The sequence below is a fragment of the Lethenteron reissneri genome, chromosome 62 (genome assembly GCF_015708825.2).
Source record: "Lethenteron reissneri isolate LAM-NWPU_2019-01 chromosome 62, ASM1570882v1, whole genome shotgun sequence".
NCBI lineage: Eukaryota > Metazoa > Chordata > Hyperoartia > Petromyzontiformes > Petromyzontidae > Lethenteron > Lethenteron reissneri.
This window is the reverse complement of record NC_083840.1, coordinates 3,938,149-3,959,672: the sequence shown is the minus strand read 5'-3', so window position 1 is coordinate 3,959,672 and position 21,524 is coordinate 3,938,149. Positions and strand designations below refer to the sequence as shown.

General features: G+C 57.4%; 2 protein-coding genes across 2 annotated transcripts in view; both read left to right on the top strand.

Annotated features, from left to right (window-relative positions):
• The first annotated feature begins 3,428 nt into the window (after window positions 1–3,428).
• LOC133358480 (proline-rich protein 36-like) lies at window positions 3,429–14,671 on the top strand. Its single transcript, XM_061576802.1, has 6 exons — window positions 3,429–3,578; window positions 6,658–6,759; window positions 8,331–8,359; window positions 9,142–9,224; window positions 10,256–10,352; window positions 11,892–14,671. The coding sequence occupies exons 2-6, from the start codon at window positions 6,728–6,730 to the stop codon at window positions 14,537–14,539; spliced, it is 2,889 nt and encodes a 962-aa protein (XP_061432786.1). The 5' UTR covers window positions 3,429–3,578; window positions 6,658–6,727; the 3' UTR covers window positions 14,540–14,671.
• A 1,491-nt stretch (window positions 14,672–16,162) lies between these two features.
• LOC133358587 (mucin-19-like) overlaps window positions 16,163–21,524 on the top strand; it is a 33,706-nt gene continuing 28,344 nt past the window's right edge. Inside the window, exons 1-5 of the mRNA XM_061576954.1 lie at window positions 16,163–16,171; window positions 16,216–17,009; window positions 17,053–17,144; window positions 17,182–17,343; window positions 17,803–18,045. Coding sequence (XP_061432938.1) covers window positions 16,163–16,171; window positions 16,216–17,009; window positions 17,053–17,144; window positions 17,182–17,343; window positions 17,803–18,045 — 1,300 coding nt within the window. The remainder of the gene's footprint in view (window positions 16,172–16,215; window positions 17,010–17,052; window positions 17,145–17,181; window positions 17,344–17,802; window positions 18,046–21,524) is intronic.

Genomic DNA, 21,524 nt, shown 5'->3' with positions numbered 1-21,524 from the left:
AGCCGAATGGCTCACAGGGCTATACCTAATAAATGAACTTGAACTTGAACCACGTCTGTGCCTCCGGCACGCCAGCGGCCACGTGACAGGCCGGAGGCTGTCTCCCGACGCCGTGAGTCAGCGGTCACGTGGCAGGCCGGAGGCTGTCTCCCGAACGCCGTGAGCCAGCGGCCACGTGGCAGGCCGGAGGCTGTCTCCCAACGCCGTTAGCCAGCGGCCACGTGGCAGGCCGGAGGCTGTCTCCCAACGCCGTTAGCCGGCGGCCACGTGGCAGGCCGGAGGCTGTCTCCCAACGCCGTTAGCCGGCGGTCACGTGGCAGGCCGGAGGCTGTCTCCCAACACCGTTAGCCAGCGGCCACGTGGCAGGCCGGAGGCTGTCTCCCAACGCCGTTAGCCGGCGGCCACGTGGCAGGCCGGAGGCTGTCTCCCAACGCCGTTAGCCGGCGGTCACGTGGCAGGCCGGAGGCTGTCTCCCAACACCGTTAGCCAGCGGCCACGTGGCAGGCCGGAGGTTGTCTCCCAACACCGTTAGCCGGCGGCCACGTGGCAGGCCGGAGGCTGTCTCCCAATGCCGTTAGCCAGCGGCCACGTGGCAGGCCGGAGGCTGTCTCCCAACGCCGTTAGCCAGCGGCCACGTGGCAGGCCGGAGGCTTCTCCCAACACCGTTAGCCGGCGGTCACGTGGCAGGCCGGAGACTGTCTCCCAACGCCGTGAGTCAGCGGTGTGAGGGAGCGAGAAAAGCGAGCGAACGCCACGCTCGAGTAACGGGAGTAACGGGGAAAAGGAGCCCAGCGATGTGAGAGAGCTGTGTAAAGGAAGAACGAATCAAGACAAGAGAATACGGTATCGTCCAGAGTGGGTTTATTACACTAGAAGATATACTCTTATGATCGCAAGTTTCCCTTTTATATATATAGATACTAGCTGTACTACTTGGCTTCGCCCGGGACTTGGATTCACCACACCCGGCCGCCTTTGTCTCCCCAGTGGCGATGTTCACACACCGCACCAGTTACTCGTTTGAGGCTGAGTCGACCTAGGGGAGGCCCAGGAGCGGTTAAAATAAATAATCGCCGGGTTCGTAGCGCAGCGTAGCGCTAACCGCTTCACTACAATTCGTTACGCTTCCACGTGCGCGGGTCACGTGACAGATGTGACGTCACAGCTCACTTGCTGTGCAAAAAAATAAATGCATTTTTGAGCTCCCCCCCCCCTAAAAAAAACAAACGTGTATTTTTTATAATTTGTGCATGGTGTACAGTCTGGAAAGTACCCGCTTGGAAAATTTCTAGTTTGTTGCATGTCGGGAAGTACGCTAAACATTTTGAACAGACACACATACTCACAACTTAGCCTTTTATATACATGGAGATAAGCGCACAACTTTATCCGTGATGAACGCTGCACTTTCTGTCGTTTTCATGCAGGGGGCGCTGCAAACCAACACGCCCCCTGCATGGACGACGGAGGCGCAGGGACAGACGTTTGATTACGTTGCAATCGATCTGCGGATGGCGGTCTTCTCGAACGACCAGCAGCTCCGTGTCGCCTTCTCTCGATCCCGCAATCCCAACCAGGTGAAAGTCCGCGTCGAAACGAAGCCCCCGGCAAGGCCGTCTACCTAACGACGAGAGGAAATTCACACGAAATGCCGTTTTCGATGAAGTCTTGCAGATGTAAAATGATGTAAGCTTTTAATAAAGAAATACAATTATCTGATTCAAAACACAATACAATTCAAAGATGTTTCACTTCCATCTTCTTGGTTATTTCGGTAAAGTCACGTAGAAGGGAAATAATAAAATAATACAAAGAAAACATTATAAAATACAATTCTTACGACGTTTCGGCCACAACGCAAGCTTCGGTCGGAGTAGGTTTTTAAATCCTTTATATTAAGTTCGCATGCTTGCTTGCTTGCTTGCGTGCTTGCTTGCTTAGGACCATGCAAATTTTTCGGTCGTTTTTTAACCCACTTCCCGTGATCCAATCGAGCTGACATTTTCCACACAGACAATTAATGTTCGTGAAAAAAAATTCCCAAAATTTTACACTTTTTAGGCAAAAAAAATATTTTACATATATTCAAAAGAACTCATTCTTGGCTTTGGTTGAACGTCACAGTATAAGAGCCCAGAGCGTAACCCCTCCACAGGCCGTGGCGGAGTAGCGCAGTTGGTAGCGCCCTCGCTTCCCATGCCAAAGGTCGCGGGATCGATCCCCGCGTCCTCCACAGGCGAATATATTTTTTAATCCTTTATATTAAGTTCGCTGCCACGCATATAAAGGATTTATAGTGAAAAACTTTGTTTTTACGGGTTATACTTATTACCCTTTCAACTGGTATAAAACTGACACCTTTATACAAGGCATCATGTTTGCAATAACCACAACACAAGCAGTCAAAATGCAAACAAAAAGACACAACTCTGATAATGATATGCACTGTCCCTTGTATAAAGGTGTCAGTTTTGTACTAGTTGAAAGGGTAAATCCCTATCACTATATTTTGCCACTGGTAAAGGAGGTCTCATAGTGTAAATGCTTATCCCCGAGCTCTCAATACTCTGATAGTGCGCTGTCTTTGAGTTGTATGCCTTTTGGCGTCATCTGGTCCAACACCAATGGAGACTAGGCTTTAAGGAAAGCTGTCTCGGGTGTGGACCAATCAACTTCAAGGACAGTGCATACATTATCAGAGTTGTTTCTTTTTGTTTGTATTTTCACTGCTTGTGTTGTGGTTATTGCAAACATGATGCCTTGTATAAAGGTGTCAGTTTTGTACTAGTTGAAAGGGTAAAAACCTACTACTATAATGTATTCGTGACTTTGGGAGTTTCCCCTGTTCTGAGTTTTATTGTCAAAATAAAAAGACGTTAAAAATGTTTACTTTGGGAGTTTCCCAGGTTCTGGGTTTTATTGTCGAAATAAAAGACGCCGAACATTTTTTTTTAAAAATAAAACACGCTTCAAATCGCCTTAAACTATTGTCATTGTAGTGCGTATTTAATGTGGCGCTGCACTCTGATGTTGTAGGAGAAAACATTTATTACAAAGTCTATTTAATTAAGTAGAACGTGTTGTCTATAGTTATTTAAAGTTGCTCATTTTGATGTGACGTCATATTTCTCAACCCCCCCCCCCTCGTCACACATCGTCACAAATATCTGACCCCCCCTCCACCGACCCTAGGTGCATGACGTCATTTATGGCCGCCCCCAAAGTAGAGGACAGAGGTTCCATGCAAATTCATGATTTTTCTTGCTGAAGCCACGTGGTTCCACACCGCCCCCCCACTCCCACGACCCCTAGCAACGCCCTTAGTAACAGACCAGAGCAATTGATACGCGGAAGGGTGAATCGATGGTGAGCGATTGCATTGACTCCCCCCATTCGACCGGATCGACGATCCATTGGTCCGGTCTGACTCGTCCTGGCCTATAGGGCCGCAGCAAAGTGTATTTACATTGGTGATTATTTTATATATTTTTTTGTTAAAGTGAATAAAATATAATTAGCAACAAAAACAAAATCTGCTACCGCGGCGCGACTGCTGTGACCATGAAGACGCTGACGGAGTAAGATCGAATTTTTATCGCGGTCTTAAAGTGTTTTAAAATGTCTCGTTTCGCGCTCCCCTCCCGCAGCGAGTAGGCCGAAGCCTAGGGGCTCGCCTAAGCGGCCTCCCGCGGGGCCCGAGGCGAGGGAGCTGGGTAGGGAGGTCAGGCAAGAGCGGTGGGTGCCGAGGCTTCTGGTTTCGGGTTGTCACTAGGCCGCGAAATCCAAACCTCGTTAAAAACGTAACGTTGATCGTTGTAACATTGTACTGTAACATTATATTGTAACATTGTACTGGCACATTGTAGCATTATATTGTAACGTTGTACTGGCACATTGTACAGACACATCCTTGTCATGTCGAGGTCCAACTCTGTGCATAGTGTGGAGTCTACATGCGCCCGTCATGGGATCGTGGAATTGCCAGCTCTGGCCGAGGGGACACACAGACAAAGACCCCCCCCCCCCGCCCGTATAACCTCAACAGGCTGTAGGGGCAAGTGCTGTTAGCGAGCACCTATTGAAAGCCGGCACGGCACACGAGGGGTGGGTGGCCAGCACCACGCCCGGCCGCCTTTGTCTCCCTAGTGGCGACGTTTACTACACACCGCTACACCAGGTACTCATTTGAGGCTGAGTCTACCTAGGGTAGGCCCAGGACTGGTTGGGATAATCGTCACCGGTGTTGGCCGTGAGCGGGAGTCAAACTCGGGTCGCCAGGTTCGTAGCGCAGCGTAGCGCTAACCGCTACACCACCGCTCCCCACACACACAGACACATGTACACACACGTGCACACACGTGCACACACACAGACACACAGACAGGTACACACATGTACGCACACGTGCACACACACACTTGTTCAAAAACAAAGAGACACACACGTACACACACACAGGCACACACACACGTACACACAAACAGGCACACAGACAGGTACACACATGTACACACACGTACACACACAGCCACACACACACGTACACACAGCCACACACACACACAGCCACACACACGTACACACACACACACATGTACACACACACACATGTACACACACACGTACACACACACACAGCACACAGCACACACAGCCACACGCACACACAGCCACACACACGTACACACACACACACATGTACACACACACACATGTACACACACACACGTACACACACAGGCACACACACGTACACACACACAGGCACACACACGTACACACACGCACACACAGCCACACACGCACGCACACACGTACACACACGCACATACAGCCACACACACGTACACACACACACATGTACACACACAGGCACACACATGTACACACACGTACACACACAGGCACACACATGTACACACACAGGCACACACAGCCACACATGTACACATACAGACACATTGTCCACTCTTATCAGTGCTGGGTTTTAAAAGGCTCAACGTCATGTACCGCGGGGGTTATTTCCGACCATACTTTACCCCGCTGGTCACTGCGGGGGGTCTGTGAAGCTTTTTTAAATCCTTTATATTAAGTTCGCTTGCTTGCTTGCTTACGACCGTGCAAATCTTTCGGTCGTTTTTTAACCCACTTCCCGTGATCCAATCGAGCTGACATTTTCCACACAGACTCGTTGTGCGTGACAATTAATGGTCGTGAAAAAAATTTTCCCAAAATTTTACACTTTTTAGGGAAAACAAATTAAATACTTAATTACCAATTGCTTAATACTGGCACAACAATCATCTGACCCATAGGTGGCAGCCATCTCAAGCCAGAGGACGAGAGGACTCTAGCCGCCACGCATATAAAGGATTTATAGTGAAAAACTTTGTTTTTACGGGTTATACTTGTTACGCGACAGCGGCGGTGGAGGAGGAGGAGACCCAAGAACCGATTCGGGGTGTGTGTGGGTTTGTTTTCTTTGCCCGCCACTGACGTTAGCCGTGTGGGTCTGGAATGAAACTCGGGGGGGTCTTGGCTGACTGTCGTTCACAGAGAGAGAGGGGCACAATCGCGCTCACCACTGCGCCACCGCTGATACGGCCGGCCCCGTGCATTTAAATATCATTTTGCATTTCAGTTTAGATTCAGTTCATTGATTAGGTATAGCCCTTTTCGATTTAAAGCTTCTTTCGTGACTGCAGGGATTCATCTTCTTGGTTCTTTCGGTAAAGTCACGTAGAAGGGAAATAATAAAATAATAAAACATAATAAAATACAATTCTCACGACGTTTCGGCCACAACGCAAGCAGCCGTCCTCAGGTGAAGACCAGGTCTGTCGGGAAGACAGCGTCTGAATGAATATACGCTCCAAGCCTGGAGTGTTTCATTCATCCTACGAAGTTCCATCAAAAGGGAGAAACACAAACAAATAGACACAAAAAATGTTCTAGATTTGACGCTTTCGTGACTGCAAGGATTCATATTCTAAGGTTTTCGGTAAAGTCACGTAGGTAAAAAAAATTAATAAAAGTAAAATAAAAAAGTATTTATTTTACTTTTATTAAGAAATTTAAATGAATAAAAGTAAAATATTTTTCTTTTATTTTACTTTTATTAAAAATTTAAATTAATAAAAAATAAAAATATTTTTATTTTACTTTTATAAATTTTACTTTTTTACCTACGTGACTTTACCGAAAACCTTAGAATACAAAAAATGTTTTGCCCGCATTGAAACGGCTGTACGCCATATGGATCTGAACACTCGATTTCCCTGTACAAGAATACGGGTCAACTACATGGGTAGACACGGTGTGCTTTTGTAGCCACAACAATGACCCATATTTGTTTCTGGGTAAGGCAGCGTCGTCATTTTTCTGCCAGAATCTTGTAATCAACAATCACAATCACCTCCAGTAATTTTTTAAAGCGCCCCTTCAAATGGGTATACTCAAAAGCACCGAATCCTCCACCAACCGATACAATTGCCACGTTGGCAAAGCTGCATATTTATCCCGTGCCAGTGTATTCACCAAATCCTTACCGACTAATCCCTTCCCTGCAAGGCCAGGCCAGTCACCACTCACCTCGGCATCCTCAAAGTGCACCTAGCCTGGCGCAGACGCCGCGTTCACGGCCCCTGTCCCCCACAGCTCCGCCAGGTGACGGGCGAGGCGTGGAGCTCCCGGGCTGAAAGACGCGCGGCGCGGAATCTCGGAGATAATGATGCCGGAACCGGTCCCGGGATCGCCGAGGTAAGTTCGTTCCCCCGTCGTCGTCGGTCCGTTAGACGGAGCAAAGCGATCGCCACGGATGAGGCAGGCGACACCTCGACGATTTAGTCAAGGGGCACGGACAACCACAACCGCCATCGCCACGCGAACTCCGGTCATCCTCGCAGTAGCAGTAGCAGCGGCGGCGGTGTCAGCGGTAGCAGTAGCAGCAGCGGCGGTGTCAGCGGTAGCAGCAGCAGCAGCGGCGGCGGTGTCAGCAGTAGCAGCAGCAGCGGCGGCGGTGTCAGCAGTAGCAGCAGCGGTGGCGGTGTGAGCAGTAGCAGTAGCAGCGGTGTCAGCGGTAGCAGTAGCAGCAGCGGCGGCGGTGTCAGCGGTAGCAGTAGCAGCAGCGACGGCGGTGTCAGCGGTAGGAGTAGCAGCAGCGGCGGCGGTGTCAGCAGTAGCAGTAGCAGCGGCGGCGGCGTCAGCAGTAGCAGCGGCGGCGGCGTCAGCAGTAGCAGTAGCAGCGGTGGCGGTGTCAACGGTAGCAGTAGCAGCAGCGGCGGCGGCGGTGTCAGCAGTAGCAGTAGCAGCAGCGGTGTCAACGGTAGCAGCGGTGGCGGCGTCAGCAGTAGCAGTAGCAGCGGCGTCAGCAGTAGCAGTAGCAGCGGTGGCGGTGTCAACGGTAGCAGTAGCAGCAGCAGCGGTGGCGGTGTCAGCGGTAGCAGTAGCAGCAGCGGTGTCAACGGTAGCAGCGGTGGCGGTGTCAGCAGTAGCAGCGGCGGCGACGGTGTCAGCGGTAGCGGCGGCGGCTATTGGCTCGGCCGTCGAACAGAGACGTTGGTTACCGCATCGTCATCGCTCTTTGCATTCAGAGCAGAGGTCGCAAACGGGTTTTGATTCCTTACTCGTACCCGGCCGCACCAGGGTCGCAAACGGGTACCCGTACCCATACCTGGCCGTACCCTACCCGTACCCAGCCGTACCCGGCTGGGTACGGTACGGGTATCGGGTACCTGATTGCGACCTCTGGGATGAAGCCACGTTGCAGGCGCGGGTGGGTTGATTCTAGGAATTTGAATTGTGAGAAGAGACAAGACGTTGGGAAATGAGTGACAAACGATGACTCACCAGTGACTCACGGCCTACCCGTACCCGTACCCGGCCGCACCAGGGTCGCAAACGGGTACCCGTACCCGTACCCGGCCGGGTACGGGTAGCCGTGTATCGGGTAGGGTACGGGTATCGGGTACCCGGTTGCGACCTCTGCTTGCGAGATGATGAAGCCACTGGGTGCTGTGAGCTTTTTAATCATCTCGTTTCAAAACCCATTTCTTTGGAATTGCTTTTTGTGTTCAGTTTATTGTCCTTCCCCCGGCACCTCTGATTAGCACGGTCTGCTAGAGTAGTAGGGCGCGAGTCGAGAAGTTCCACGTACCTACGTGCACAAGGCCCGCAGGCTGATGGACTTTAGTGGCGAACACAAAGGTGCATCTCCCCAATTGCTTGCTCACGCACTCCGTGTTTTTTTTGTGTCTTGTAACTCGCTGACCTCGTGTGTCTAAGTAAACGTTGCGATCTTGTGGCGTTCCCTCCCGTGTCTCTGCCCACAGGATGAAGAACAGGGAGTCGCACAATGCAGGTAAGACACAAGCGCACGTTTCGTGTTTTCTTGAGTCGACGATGACGTTGATGGGTGGGCGATGATCGCCAAGGCTGACGATGATTACGACGACCCACGACTACCATCATCATCACCGCCATCATCATCATTACCACCACCACCATCATCATCATCATCACCGCCATCATCATCATTACCACCACCATCACACCTCCACCATCATCATCACCGCCATTATCATCATCATCATTACCACCACCACCATCACACCTCCATCATCATCACCACCATCACCACCTTCACCACCATCATCATTGTCACCACCACAATCATCACCACCACCGTCATCACCACCACTTTCATCATGGTCACTGACATCATAACCGTCACCACCATCAGCATCATCGTTATCACCACCACCAACATCATTACCATCAGCACCATCATCACCGCCACCAACATCATTACCATCAGTACCATCACGACTGCTGCCACCGTCATTACCATCAGCACCATCACCATTACCACCGTCATTACCATCAGCACCATCACCACCACCAACACCACCACCAACATTATTACCATCAGCATCATCATCATTACCATCAGCACCATCACCAGCACTATCACCACCACCACCGTCATCACCACCATCATCGTTATCATCGTCACCACCACCAACACAATTACCATCAGCACCATCACCACCAGCGTCATCACAACGTGAGCCCAGCGGCCTAGCGAGGTGCACCTGCCCGCCCGCCCTGTGCTGTGCCCCCTTCCCCATGCGGCCGCACCAGTGGAGCGACATCGGAAGAAAAAGATCAACTACGGCATCAACAAGATCGGAGACCTGCTGCCGTGCTCGGCCGCACTCAAGCAGGTAGAGTCACGCGCGTACGTACATGCACGTACGCACGTGCGTGTACGTTCAACTTGCTTCGCATTGTAGTAGTCACTCGTGCTATGGGTCTCTATGGGTGTCTCTGTGGGTCTATGGGTCTCTATGGGTTTCTCTGTGGGTGTCTCTGTGGGTCTATGGGTCTGTGTGGGGCTCTATGGGTCTCTGTGGGTGTATGGGTCTCTGTGGGTCTGTGGGGCTCTATGGGTCTGTGTGGGTCTCTATGGGTCTCTGTGGGTCTCTGTGGTCTCTGTGGGTCTCTGTGGGCCTCTGTGGGTCTATGGATCTCTGTGGGTCTATGGGTCTCTATAGGTGTCTCTGTGGGTCTTTATGTGTCTATGGGTCTCTATGGTCTGTGTGGGTCTCTATGGGTCTCCCTGGGTCTCTGTGGGTTTCTGTGGGTCTCTGTGGGTCTCTATGGGTCTCTGTGGGTCTCTATGGGTCTCTTTGGGGTTTTATGGAACTTTGTGGGGCTCTGGATCCCTGTGGGTCTCTATGGGTCCCTGTGGGTCTCTGTGTCCCTATGGGTCTCTGTGGGTCTCTATGGGTCTCTGTGGGTCTCTATGGGTCCCTGTGGGGCTCTATGGGTCTCTGTGGGGCTCTATGGGTCTCTATGGGTGTCTGTGTGGGTATCTGGATCTCTGTGGGGGTCTATGGGTCCCTGTGGGTCTCTATGGATCTCTTTGGGGTTCTATGGGTCTCTATGGGTCTGTGTGGGTCTGGATGTCCGTGGGTCTCTATGAACTTATTTACGTAGCCAACCGCGCTAATCGGAAGGCGCGGGGTGTAGGAAAGCAAGCTAAACGCAACACGCACTTGTACAGCAATGTCGGTTTGAAAGTGCGTAGCCCCAGTCCAGCGTCGCAGATAGGCGAACGTCCCGATTCTCGCTTCTCCTCGCTTCTCCACGCTTCACCACGCTTCACCACGCTTCATCACGCTTCTCCACGCTTCACCACGCTTCACCGGTGTTTCCCCTCCCCTCCCCCCCACCCCCCTCCCAATGGCCCCAGAGCAAGAACATGATTCTGGAGCAAGCGTCGATTTACATCACGGAGCTGAGGAAGAGGAATGAGCAGCTGCTGCTGAACAGCGGCACACCAGAGCAGGGTGAGCAAATGTTGCCGTCTCACCAGCCCACACTCACCAGCCCACGCTCACCAGCCCACACTCACCACTGTCACTCGCTCACCAGCCCACGCTCACCAGCCCACACTCACCACTGTCACTCGCTCACCAGCCCACACTCACCAGCCCACACTCACCAGCCCACACTCACCAGGCCACACTCACCAGCCCACACTCACCAGCCCACGCTCACCAGCCCACACTCACCAGCCCACACTCACCAGCCCACACTCACCAGCCCACACTCACCAGCCCACACTCACCAGCCCACACTCACCAGCCCACACTCACCAGCCCACACTCACCAGCCCACGCTCACCAGCCCACACTCACCAGCCCACACTCACCAGCCCACACTCACCAGCCCACACTCACCAGCCCACGCTCACCAGCCCACACTCACCAGCCCACGCTCACCAGCCCACGCTCACCGGCCCACGCTCACCAGCCCACACTCACCAGCCCACGCTCACCAGGCCACGCTCACCAGCCCACACTCACCGGCCCACGCTCACCAGCCCACACTCACCAGCCCACACTCACCAGCCCACACTCACCAGCCCACGCTCACCAGCCCACGCTCACCAGGCCACACTCACCAGCCCACGCTCACCAGCCCACACTCACCAGCCCACACTCAACAGGCCACACTCACCAGCCCACACTCACCAGGCCACACTCACCAGCCCACGCTCACCAGCCCACGCTCACCAGGCCACACTCACCAGCCCACACTCACCAGGCCACACTCACCAGCCCACACTCACCGGCCCACGCTCACCAGCCCACACTCACCAGGCACACTCACCAGCCCACACTCACCAGCCCACGCTCACCAGCCCACGCTCACCAGGCCACACTCACCAGCCCACGCTCACCAGCCCACACTCACCAGCCCACACTCAACAGGCCACACTCACCAGCCCACACTCACCAGGCCACACTCACCAGCCCACGCTCACCAGCCCACGCTCACCAGGCCACACTCACCAGCCCACACTCACCAGGCCACACTCACCAGGCCACACTCACCAGCCCACACTCACCACCCCCCCTCCCTCTCCCCCCTCCCTCTCCCCCACCCCCCTCCCCTCTCCCCCACCCCCCCCCCTCTCCCCCACCCCCCCTCCCTCTCCCCCCTCCCTCTCCCCCACCCCCCCTCCCTCTCCCCCACCCCCCCTCCCTCTCCCCCACCCCCCCCTCCCTCTCCCCCCCCCCTCTCCCCCACCCCCCCTCCCTCTCCCCCACCCCCCTCCCTCTCCCCCCTCCCTCTCCCCCCACCCCCCTCCCCTCTCCCCCACCCCCCTCCTTCTCCCCCACCCCCCCTCCTCCTCCCCCACCCCCCTCCCTCTCCCCCACCCCCCCCCCTCTCCCCCACCCCCCCTCCCTCTCCCCCACCCCCCCCTCCCCCCACCCCCCCCTCCCTCTCCCCCACCCCCCCCTCCCTCTCCCCACCCCCCCCCCTCCGCCACCCCCCCCTCCCCCTCCCCCACCCCCCCCCTCCCTCTCCCCGCCCCGCAGTGGAGGAAATCCGCCGCCTGCGTTCGCAGCTGGAGGTGCTGCGCCAGGAGAACGACCGTTTCGCGCAGCTCCTCAGGGCCAACGACATCTGCCTCTTCGACGACCCCACCGTGCACTGGAAGGGCAAGGCCCGGGTCCGGCGGGCGCCGCCCGCGACGCCGGGAGTCGCCGCGCTCGTGGCAACGGCACGGGGGGCGGCGGTGCCGGTGTTGGTGCCGCAGCCGCCGCAAGCGCTGATCGTTTACCCCGGGGCTCGCGGCCACGGCCCCCACGGCGGCGCGCACGGCTCGGCGGCGGTGGCGGCGGTGGCGGCTTGCGGGACGCTGGAGGTGATGGGCGCGGTGCAGACGCGGAGTCCTGGAACACAGACGCAGAGTCCTGTGGTCCAGACGCAAAGTCCTGGAACCCAGACGCAGAGTCCCGTGGTCCAGACACAGAGTCCTGGAACAGAGACACAAAGTCCCGTGGCGCCCCCCGGTGAGCTCGACGTTCGCGAGCCCGTCGCGTCGAACGGGACGGACAATGGCCGCCACGACGGAGCCGCCGCGGTCGCCGCGGCGACGGGGAGCCCCGGCGCCGCGGACGCGCGGGGGCCGGACGTTGCCGTGCAGCCTGACCCACCGGCGGCGGCGTCGTCGCTCTCGCCGTCCCCGCCGCCGGTTCCCTCGCCGCCGGCCGCCCGCGGCGCCGGCGACGCCGGGAACCCGCCGGAGACTCCGGAGAGTCCCCCTCCCTCGCGGGCGCCCGGCGAGTTGCCGGCCGCCGGTTTGGTTTCGCCGCGAGCTCCGTCGGAGGCTCCGGCGCCGGTCCCGCCGCCCGGAAGTTCGCCGCCGACGGCCCCTCGGGTCGCCGCGTCGGTCGGCGTGCCGCCGCCGCCTGCGGCCGCTCTGATCGCGGGGACGTCGGCCCGGAGCGTCACCGCCGCGCAGCAGCGGCAGCAGCGGCGGCGGCAGCAGCAGCGGCGGGGCGGGGCGACGGGCGTCACCGGAGCGCAGCAAACGCCGCTGCTCGTCGTCCAGCAGCCGCAGAGGAGGGGAACGTCGTCCCGCACCGGACACATCGGCGGGCCGAGACTCGGCGCGGCGGCGGGCAGGACGCCCGCCGCCGGTAACTCGGGCTGCTGCAAGGGAGGCGGGCGCCCGCTCGTGAACATCCTGCCACGACCGCCCCCCGTCTCCCCCGCCAACGTCGCCAATGTCGTCGCCGCCGCCGCCGCGCCGAGGCAGCGGGCGGCCCCCGTGCCGGGTGTGGCGTCCCAGACGGTGCTGGTGAACGGGCAGCTGTTCAACATCCAGCCGCTCAGCCCCTCGCCCGCAGCCTCCTCCTCCTCCCCTCCTTGTTCGTCGTCGTCGTCGTTCCTCTCCCCCTCCTCTTCCTCCTCCTCCTCGTCGCTCTCCTTCGCCGAGGGGCACGCCGCCCGCATGCAGATCCTTCGGCCCGAACCGGGGTCCGACTCCGGCGCCGTCACGGGCGCCAGCGCGGCGCTCAGCGCCATCGCCTGCCTCAACCGCAGCATCTCGGAGGGGGCGCCGATCCGCCCGGCGGCGGCGCCGGTGCCGTCGCACGTCCGCGACGCCGGTGCCGGCGCCGGCGGCGGCGCTGCCCTCAAGACTGTGCGGGCGCTGCTGGGCAGGAAGAGGAAGATGCGCGGGAGGAGGGAGTCGGCGCCCAAGCAGAAGCGCGGGCGCAGAAGGGGCCCCCCTCCCACCGCCACCGACGACGGCGCCGCCGGCGGGGAGAGCGGAGAGAGGAGCGGCGTGCCGGAGAGAGCCGTGGAGGCAGTCGTCCGTGGCTGCTGCCGGGCTGGGAAGGGCGCCGGCGGCGGGCGCTCCTCCGTCTGGCGGAGGTGGCGATTTGTCGGTGCCGGCGGCGGCGCCGGCTGTGGCGGCGGTACCGGAACCGGTGACGGTGACGGCACCACCGGCGCCAGCGGCGATGACGGCAGAAGCGTCGCCTCACTCTGCCTCGAGTGGTGTGGTGACTCATCCATCTTCCCTCGATCTTCCTCCTTCACCGACTCCTCCACCTCTGGCCCCTCCGTCTCTGGCCCCTCCACCTCTGGCTCCTCCGTCTCTGGCTCCTCCATCATCAACTCCTCCGTCTCTGGCTCCTCCGTCTCTGGCTCCTCCACCTCTGGCTCCTCCGTCTCTGGCTCCTCCGTCTCTGGCTCCTCCGTCTCTCGCTCCTCCATCACCGACTCCTCCGTCTCTGGCCCTTCCGTCTCTGGCCCCTCCATCTATGGCTCCACCACCTCTGGCTCCCATGCCTCCCGCCCCCACGTCTCTCCCCGCATCTCCCCCCACTTCTGCCACGCTGCGCCCCGTGTCTCCCCCCACGTTTCCCCCCACGTCTCTCCCCACATCTCCCCCCACATCTCTCCCCAAATCTCCCCCCACGTCTCCCCCCACATCTCTCCCCGCGTCTCTCCCCACATCTCCCCCCACATCTCCCCCCACATCTCTCCCCGCGTCTCCCCCCACATCTCTCCCCGTGTCTCTCCCCGTGTCTCCCCCCACGTCCCTCCCCACGTCTCTCCCCACGTCTGCCACGCTCTCCCCCGTTCTCGCCTCGACCCCCACCGCGACTCTGTCCGCTGCCGTGACCCCTGGGGCCGATCTTTCACCCCCTGCCCCCCGTCCTCTGCCTAGCCACCAACCCTCTTCTCCAGCCGTCCCTTCATCTCTCCTCTCCTCTTCCCCTCCTCCTGTTACCTCCTCCTCCTCCTCTTCGTCGTCACCTCTCCCGCCTCCCTCTGCTTCACTCCTCCCCCCCCGATCTTCACCTGCGACCCCCCCGGCGCCTCTCATCCCCCCCCCCACCTCGTCGCCTTCCGCCCCCTCCCCCGCGGGCGTTCGCTCCCCTCCCCCTCTCACCTCCTCCTCGTCATCACCTTCCGCCGCTCTTTCCGCGCCCTTCGTTCCCTACGCCCCCTGCTCTCCGCCTGCTGCTGCTGCTGCTGCTGCTCCTGCTCCTGCTGCTGCTCCTGCTGCTGCTGCTGTTGCTGCTCCTGCTGCTGCTGCTGTTGTTGCTGCTCCAGCTGCTGTTGTTGCTGCTTCTCCTCCTCCAGCTGCTGTTGTTGCGCTCCCTGCTGCTGTTGCTGCTGCTCCACTTCCTCCTGCTACTGCTCCTGCTGCTGTTGCTGCTGCTCCACCTGCTGCTGTTGCTGCTCCTGCTGCTGCTCCACCTGCTGCTGTTCCTGCTGCTGCCTCTGTTGCTGCTCCTGCTGCTGCTGTTGCTGCTGCTGCCTCTGTTGCTGCTCCTGCTGCTGCTGTTGCTGCTGCTGCCTCTGTTGCTGCTCCTGCTGCTGCCTCTGTTGCTGCTGCTGCTGCTGCTGTTGCTGCTGCTGCCTCTGTTGCTGCTCCTGCTGCTGCTGTTGCTGCTGCTGCCTCTGTTGCTGCTGCTGCTGCTGCCTCTGTTGCTGCTCCTGCTGCTGCTGTTGCTGCTGCTCCTGCTGCTGCTGCTCCAGCTGCTGTTGTTGCTGCTTCCCCTCCTCCAGCTGCTGTTGTTGCGCTCCCTGCTACTGTTGCTGCTGCTCCACCTCCTCCTGCTACTGCTCCTGCTGCTGTTGCTGCTGCTCCACCTGCTGCTGTTGCTGCTCCTGCTGCTGCTCCCTCTGCTCCCCTTCCTGCTGCTGCTCCCCCTCGTCCGGCCCCCGCTCCTCCGCCTCCCTCTGTCGCCCGCCGCGCGGCGCTGACGTTGGCCACCGTCCAGCCGCCCGACGACACCGCCGGCACCGGCACCGGCACCGCGCCGAGTTCCGGCACGCACGGATTCTCGGTGGCGTCGCTGCTCACGGTCGCGTCGTCCTCATCGTCGCTGTCATCATCCTCCACCTCCTCGTCGTCGTCGTCGTCGTCGTCTCCGGCGCCCGGCGACGGCGCCGACCGAGCCCCGACGCCGGACGCTCGCTGGCCCCCTGCGTCGTCGCTCGGCAACGGCCACCACCACCACCACCACCTCCACTACCACCGTCACTCACAACAACAACAACAGCAGCAGCAACAGCAGCAGCAGCAGCAGCTACGCCATCATCACCAGCAGCAGCAGCAGCAGCTGCAGGCGGCGGTGACGCCAGGGCACCGGCAGAGTGGGGAGGAGAGCCAGGAGAGCGAGGACATCGGCGACGCCCGCCGTGGGCAGGCACAGCCGGGCCACGGCGGCGCCACCGCCGTGCCCGGCACCGCCGACGGACACCGGTGGTTGTGTCGTCGGTGGTGGCGGGCACGGCGGTGCCGGTGGCGGTTGTGTCGTCGGCGGTGGCGGGCACGGCGATGGCGCCGGTGGCGCTGGCTGCGAGGACGGCGCGGCGCTGTCCGCGGTGGAGGGTTGCGCCGGGAGTCCGTCGACGACGGTGGGCGCCGTTCGCTGCTGGGGGGCGACGTCGGGAGACGCGGGCGGCGCCACGGGCGGCGGCGGCGGTGGTCATTTCGTGGGAGGCGTCGGCCTTGCCGGCAGCGCCAGGGGAAGCAACTCCGGCAGCAGCGGCGCCGGCGTCGTCAGCGGCGTCGTCAGCGGCGGCGTCAGCGGCGGCGTCGGGGGCGGCCGCTTTGTCGAAAGCGGAAATGCCAGCGGCCTCGTCAGCATCGGCCACTTTGTCGGCAGCAGCGGCGTAAGCGGCCTCGGCAGCGCCGGCGCCGGCGTGCCGAGCGGCGTCGGCCACCCGATGGGAAGCACCGGCCTCGGCAGCCGCCGCAGCGCCGGCGACAGCATCTTCAGCCTCGGCAGCTGCCGCAGCGCCGGCGACAGCATCTTCAGCCTCGGCGGCGCCGGCGGAGGCGTGCCGAGCGGCGTCGGCCACTTGGTGGGAAGCGCCGGTCTCGGCGGTCCCGGGAGCGCCGTCGCAGGCGGCCTCGGCAGTCGAGGCGCCGGCGGGAGCGTATTTGGCGCCGGCGGCGCCGCTTCAAACAGCCTCGGCAGCATAAAGCATTTGGTCGGAAGCGGCGCCGGCGGCGGCGCAAGCGGCCTCGGCGTTGGCGGCGGCAGCGGCGGGAGCAACCTCGGCGGAGGCGCAAGCGGCGGGCGTCTGGCCAGGGGCACGAGCCTCGGCGGCGCCGGCGGCGTCGGCCACTTGGTCGGAGCCAACTTCGGCGTCAGGGAATGCGGCCGGGAGCGGCTTCGGCAACGGGAGCGGCGGCGGTTTCGGCGTCTCCGGCGGCTCCAGCGGCTCCGGCGGGCCGGGCGACTGCGGCGGCCTCGGCACCAGAATGTCTCACTTGGTCGGCGGCGCCGGCGGCGGCAGCGGCTTCGGCGTTGGTAGCGCCCGTGGGAGCAACCCGAGCGGCGTCAACAGCCTCGCGGGGAGCGCCAGGCGGCGGCAGCGGCGTCGGCGGCACCGGCAGAAGCGCAGCGGAGAGCCTGGGGAGTCTGCTGGGGAGCGCCGGCGCGGTTTTCAGCGACCGGATGGCGCCCGAGCTGCCCGCCGGCGTGCAGACCAGCGGCGGCGGCGGCGCCGGTGGCGGCGGCGGCATGAGGTCGTCCCTGCTGCTGCTGCAACAGCCGGCGGCCGCCTGCACCCTGCCGATCCGTCACGCGGCGCCCGAGCCGGGCCCGAAGCCGTCGGGGGAGAACCCTCTTGGCGCCGGCGCTAGCCCGGCAGGCGCCGTCATGGGGCGCCTGCCGGGCTTGCCCCAGCAGCAGCAGCAGCAGGCGGAACAGCAGCAGCAGACGCAGCAAGCACTGCAGCAGTTGCAGCAGCAGCTGTCAACGCGGCAGGGATTGCAGCAGGGCATCTCGCATCATCAGCTGCAACTGCAGCAGCAGCAGGCGCTCGCTGTGCCACGGAAGCAACAGATGCAGCCGCAGCAGCAGCCGCAGCAGCAGCCGCAGCAGCAGCAGCAACAGCAGCAGCAGCAGCAGCAGCCGCAGCAGCAGCCGCAGCAGCACTGCGACTTGAGCTGCGTCTCGTTCTCAGCCGTTCCCGCGGCCTCGTCCATGAGCCAAGATCTTGGCACCGGGAGGTCCAGGGCTGGCGGCGGCGGCGGTGCCGGCGCGGCTGAGAGCGGAAAGCGGCAGCTGTCGTCCACCTCGTCGTCCACCACGTCCACCACCACCTCGTCGTCGTCGTCCTCGTCGAAGAGGAGGAAGCAGGCCGGCCGTTCGGCAGAGCCGCGCTCGGACAGGAGCCGAGCGGCGTTTGACGCGAGGGCCTACGCTGGTTTTGTTGTCCCCGGCCAGCACCAGCTTCACCACCACCACCTCCACCTCCATCAACAGCAGCAGCAACAACAACAGCAACAGCAGCATCTGCTGGCTCAGCATAATGCACACCATCATCAGCAACAACAACAGCAACAACAACAGCAACAACAGCAGCAGCAACAGCAGCAGCAGCAGCAAAGCCGAGGTGCGGTGGCTCACCGGCATTCGTACCCGCTGGCTAGCGCCGACGCGGCTTCTGCCGGGGCTCCGCTGGCGTTCGCCGATCCCTTCTCTTCGGCGGGCGCCGCTGATGCCGTTGCATCGGCCGGCCGCTTTGGGCTGCATCAGCAGCATCAGCAGCAGCAGCAGCATCAGCAGCAGGAACAGCAGCAGCAGCATCAGCAGCAGGAACAGCAGCAGCAGGCGGCCGCGGCTGCCATCACGGGGCATCTGGCGCACTTTCGAAGTCTCCAGCAGCCAATGGGCAAGGACGGCTTCCAGGTGAGGTGACCCCCGTCACAATATAAGAGTAGGTATAAAAGTGTAATGTTTAATATAGTGGACAGTGATACCTCGGTTCACGAACTCCGCTTCTGTTCACGAACAACTCGGTTCACGAACAGAAAAGTTCATAAAAAAATATGCTCCGGTTCACGAACTCCGCTTCTGTTCACGAACAACTCGGTTCACGAACAGAAAAGTTCATTAAAAAAGATGCTCCAGTTCACGAACTCCGCTTCTGTTCACAAACAACTCGGTTCACGAACAGAAAAGTTCATAAAAAAATATGCTCCGGTTCACGAACTCCGCTTCTGTTCACGAACAACTCGGTTCACGAACAGAAAAGTTCATAAAAAAATACGCTCCGGTTCACGAACTCCGCTTCTGTTCACGAACAACTCGGTTCACGAACAGAAAAGTTCATAAAAATATGCTCCAGTTCACGAACGCTTCTGTTCACGAACAACTCGGTTCACGAACAGAAAAGTTCATAAAAATATGCTCCGGTTCACGAACTCCGCTTCTGTTCACGAACAACTCGGTTCACGAACAGAAAAGTTCATAAAAATATGCTCCGGTTCACGAACTCCGCTTCTGTTCACGAACAACTCGGTTCACGAACAGAAAAGTTCATTAAAAATATGCTCCGGTTCACGAACTTTGCTTCTGTTCACGAACAACTCGGTTCACGAACAGGAGCCGCGGCCATTTTAATGCTGTTTCCAGGCTGTCACGTGGTCGTGACTTCCTGTAGGAAGATCGTGGAGAGAAGAAGAGACACAGAAAGAAGTACTGCGAGTACTGTGAAGATACTTTCAGTGACTTTTTGCTTTTTGGTGTGCTTTTTAGCACATACAGTACTGTACTGTACTACTGTACTGTACAATACTGTACTTACTGTATTGTACAGTTCACCCGTTTGAGTGCTTACTGAAGTCATCTCAAGCAAGGTTAGTGTTCTCTCTTTATACATTACTATACTGTACAGTACTAATGTGTATTGTAATTTGTATCATATTTTTGTGCTTCAAAAACAAAAAAAAATGTCAACGGATTAACCGGTTTTACATTGAACCCTATGGAAAAAATGTGCCTCGGTTCACGACCAATTCGGATCGCGACCAGAGTCCGTTCACGAATTAAGTTCGTGAACCGAGGTATCACTGTATAAGGAAATATACAGTATCGTAATTGTATAGTGAATATACAGCAGTGCGGTATACAGTAGGGTGGGTAGAATAATACGTAGTCTAATATTACAATGTATAGTCTTACTAGCGGAAGTACCCGGCGTTGCCCGGGTGAAAAATATATTTCTTAAAAACCTTACATATATACACACAGATATGAAGGTATCGTCAAAGCCCGGTGGGCTGTTTGTACATTTCTCCACCAACAAATATATGAGGCTTGCACATGTCCAAAAAGTTGTAGAAAGTGTGGGGTAAATAGTTGATGTCAAAATGTTTCCGAAAATTGTGGAACCCCCCTCAAAAAATATCTTTACCCCTCGTAGGTATATATACTAACAACACCTTACATACAACAGAGGAGGTATCTATTGACTCCGTAGTAGTATCTACTGACTGTACCGTAGTTTCTACTGAGCCAGTAGTAGCTACTGACTGTGTAGTAGTATTTAGTGACTGTAATAACTACTGACCATAGTAGTATTTACTGGGCCTACAGTAGTATCTACCGACTATATAGTAGTAACGACTAACTATATAGTATCTGCTGACTCTATAGTAGTATCCACTGACTATAGTAGTAACTACTAACTCTATAGCAGTATCTACTCACTCTATAATAGTATCTACTGACTCTAGTAGCTACTCACCGTAGCAGTATGTACTGACTGTATAGTAGTATATACTGACTGTATGGTAGTATATACTGACTGTAGCAGTATTGACTGACTGTAGTGGTATATACTGACTGTTTTAGTATTTACTATAGCGGTATCTACCAACTCGATAGCAGTATCTACTATCACTACAGCAGTGTATACCGACTGAGGTGGTACCTGCTATCACTACAGCAGTGCATACTGCTGTGTTGGTACCTGCTATGATTACAGCAGTGCATACTGCTGTGTTGGTACCTGCTATGATGACAGCAGTGCATAGTGACTGGTGGTACCTGCTATTACAGCAGTGCATACTGACTGTTGGTACCTGCTATCACTACAGCAATGCATACTGTGTTGGTACCTATGATGACAGAAGTACATACCGAGTGTGGTGGTACCTGCTGTGATGACAACAGTACATACCGAGTGTGGTAGTACATATATATTACATACACAAATACAAAAAGTTTAATGTACGTAAAAAGTATTTGTGTATGAATTTAACGTGTCTAGGAGAATAAAAACTGTAATGCTAAATAAGCAATGGAACTGTGAACCCAAACGATGGACCACATAATGAGTCAGTGTGGTCTCCGTCTCTTCAATGTCGGAATAACAGGACTTGCATAAGCTCTCTCCTGAAGCCCTTTCGTTGCCAGCAGACCTGGGCATTGACATTTAACTCTCCAAAAGTGCCATACGCAAGAAGACAAACAGAAACATGTATTTAATTGTAGTTAACATTTATTTAGTGCCTTTTTATACGGCTCTTGACTCAGGTGCAACCGCAACAAACAAAAACATGAACAAAGAACATCTTAAAGTGACGACGCGCGACAGAAACATCCAGGAAAAAACAGCAAAATCTTCCTGAAAAAACACGGTACATCAACGCTGTGCGCAAAAATCCCAGTGGGATGCAAGTCTAACAATAACAACCATAAGACAATTTAGATAAAAGTTATCAGGCTACTAAATTTCGATTTAAAGCTTTCGTGACTGCAGGGATTCATCTTCTTGGTTCTTTCGGTAAAGTCACGTAGAAGGGAAGTAATAAAATAATAAAATTAAAACACAATAAAATAATTCTCACGACGTTTCAGAAGTTTTTAAAATACATTTTTCCCCCGGGCAACGCCGTT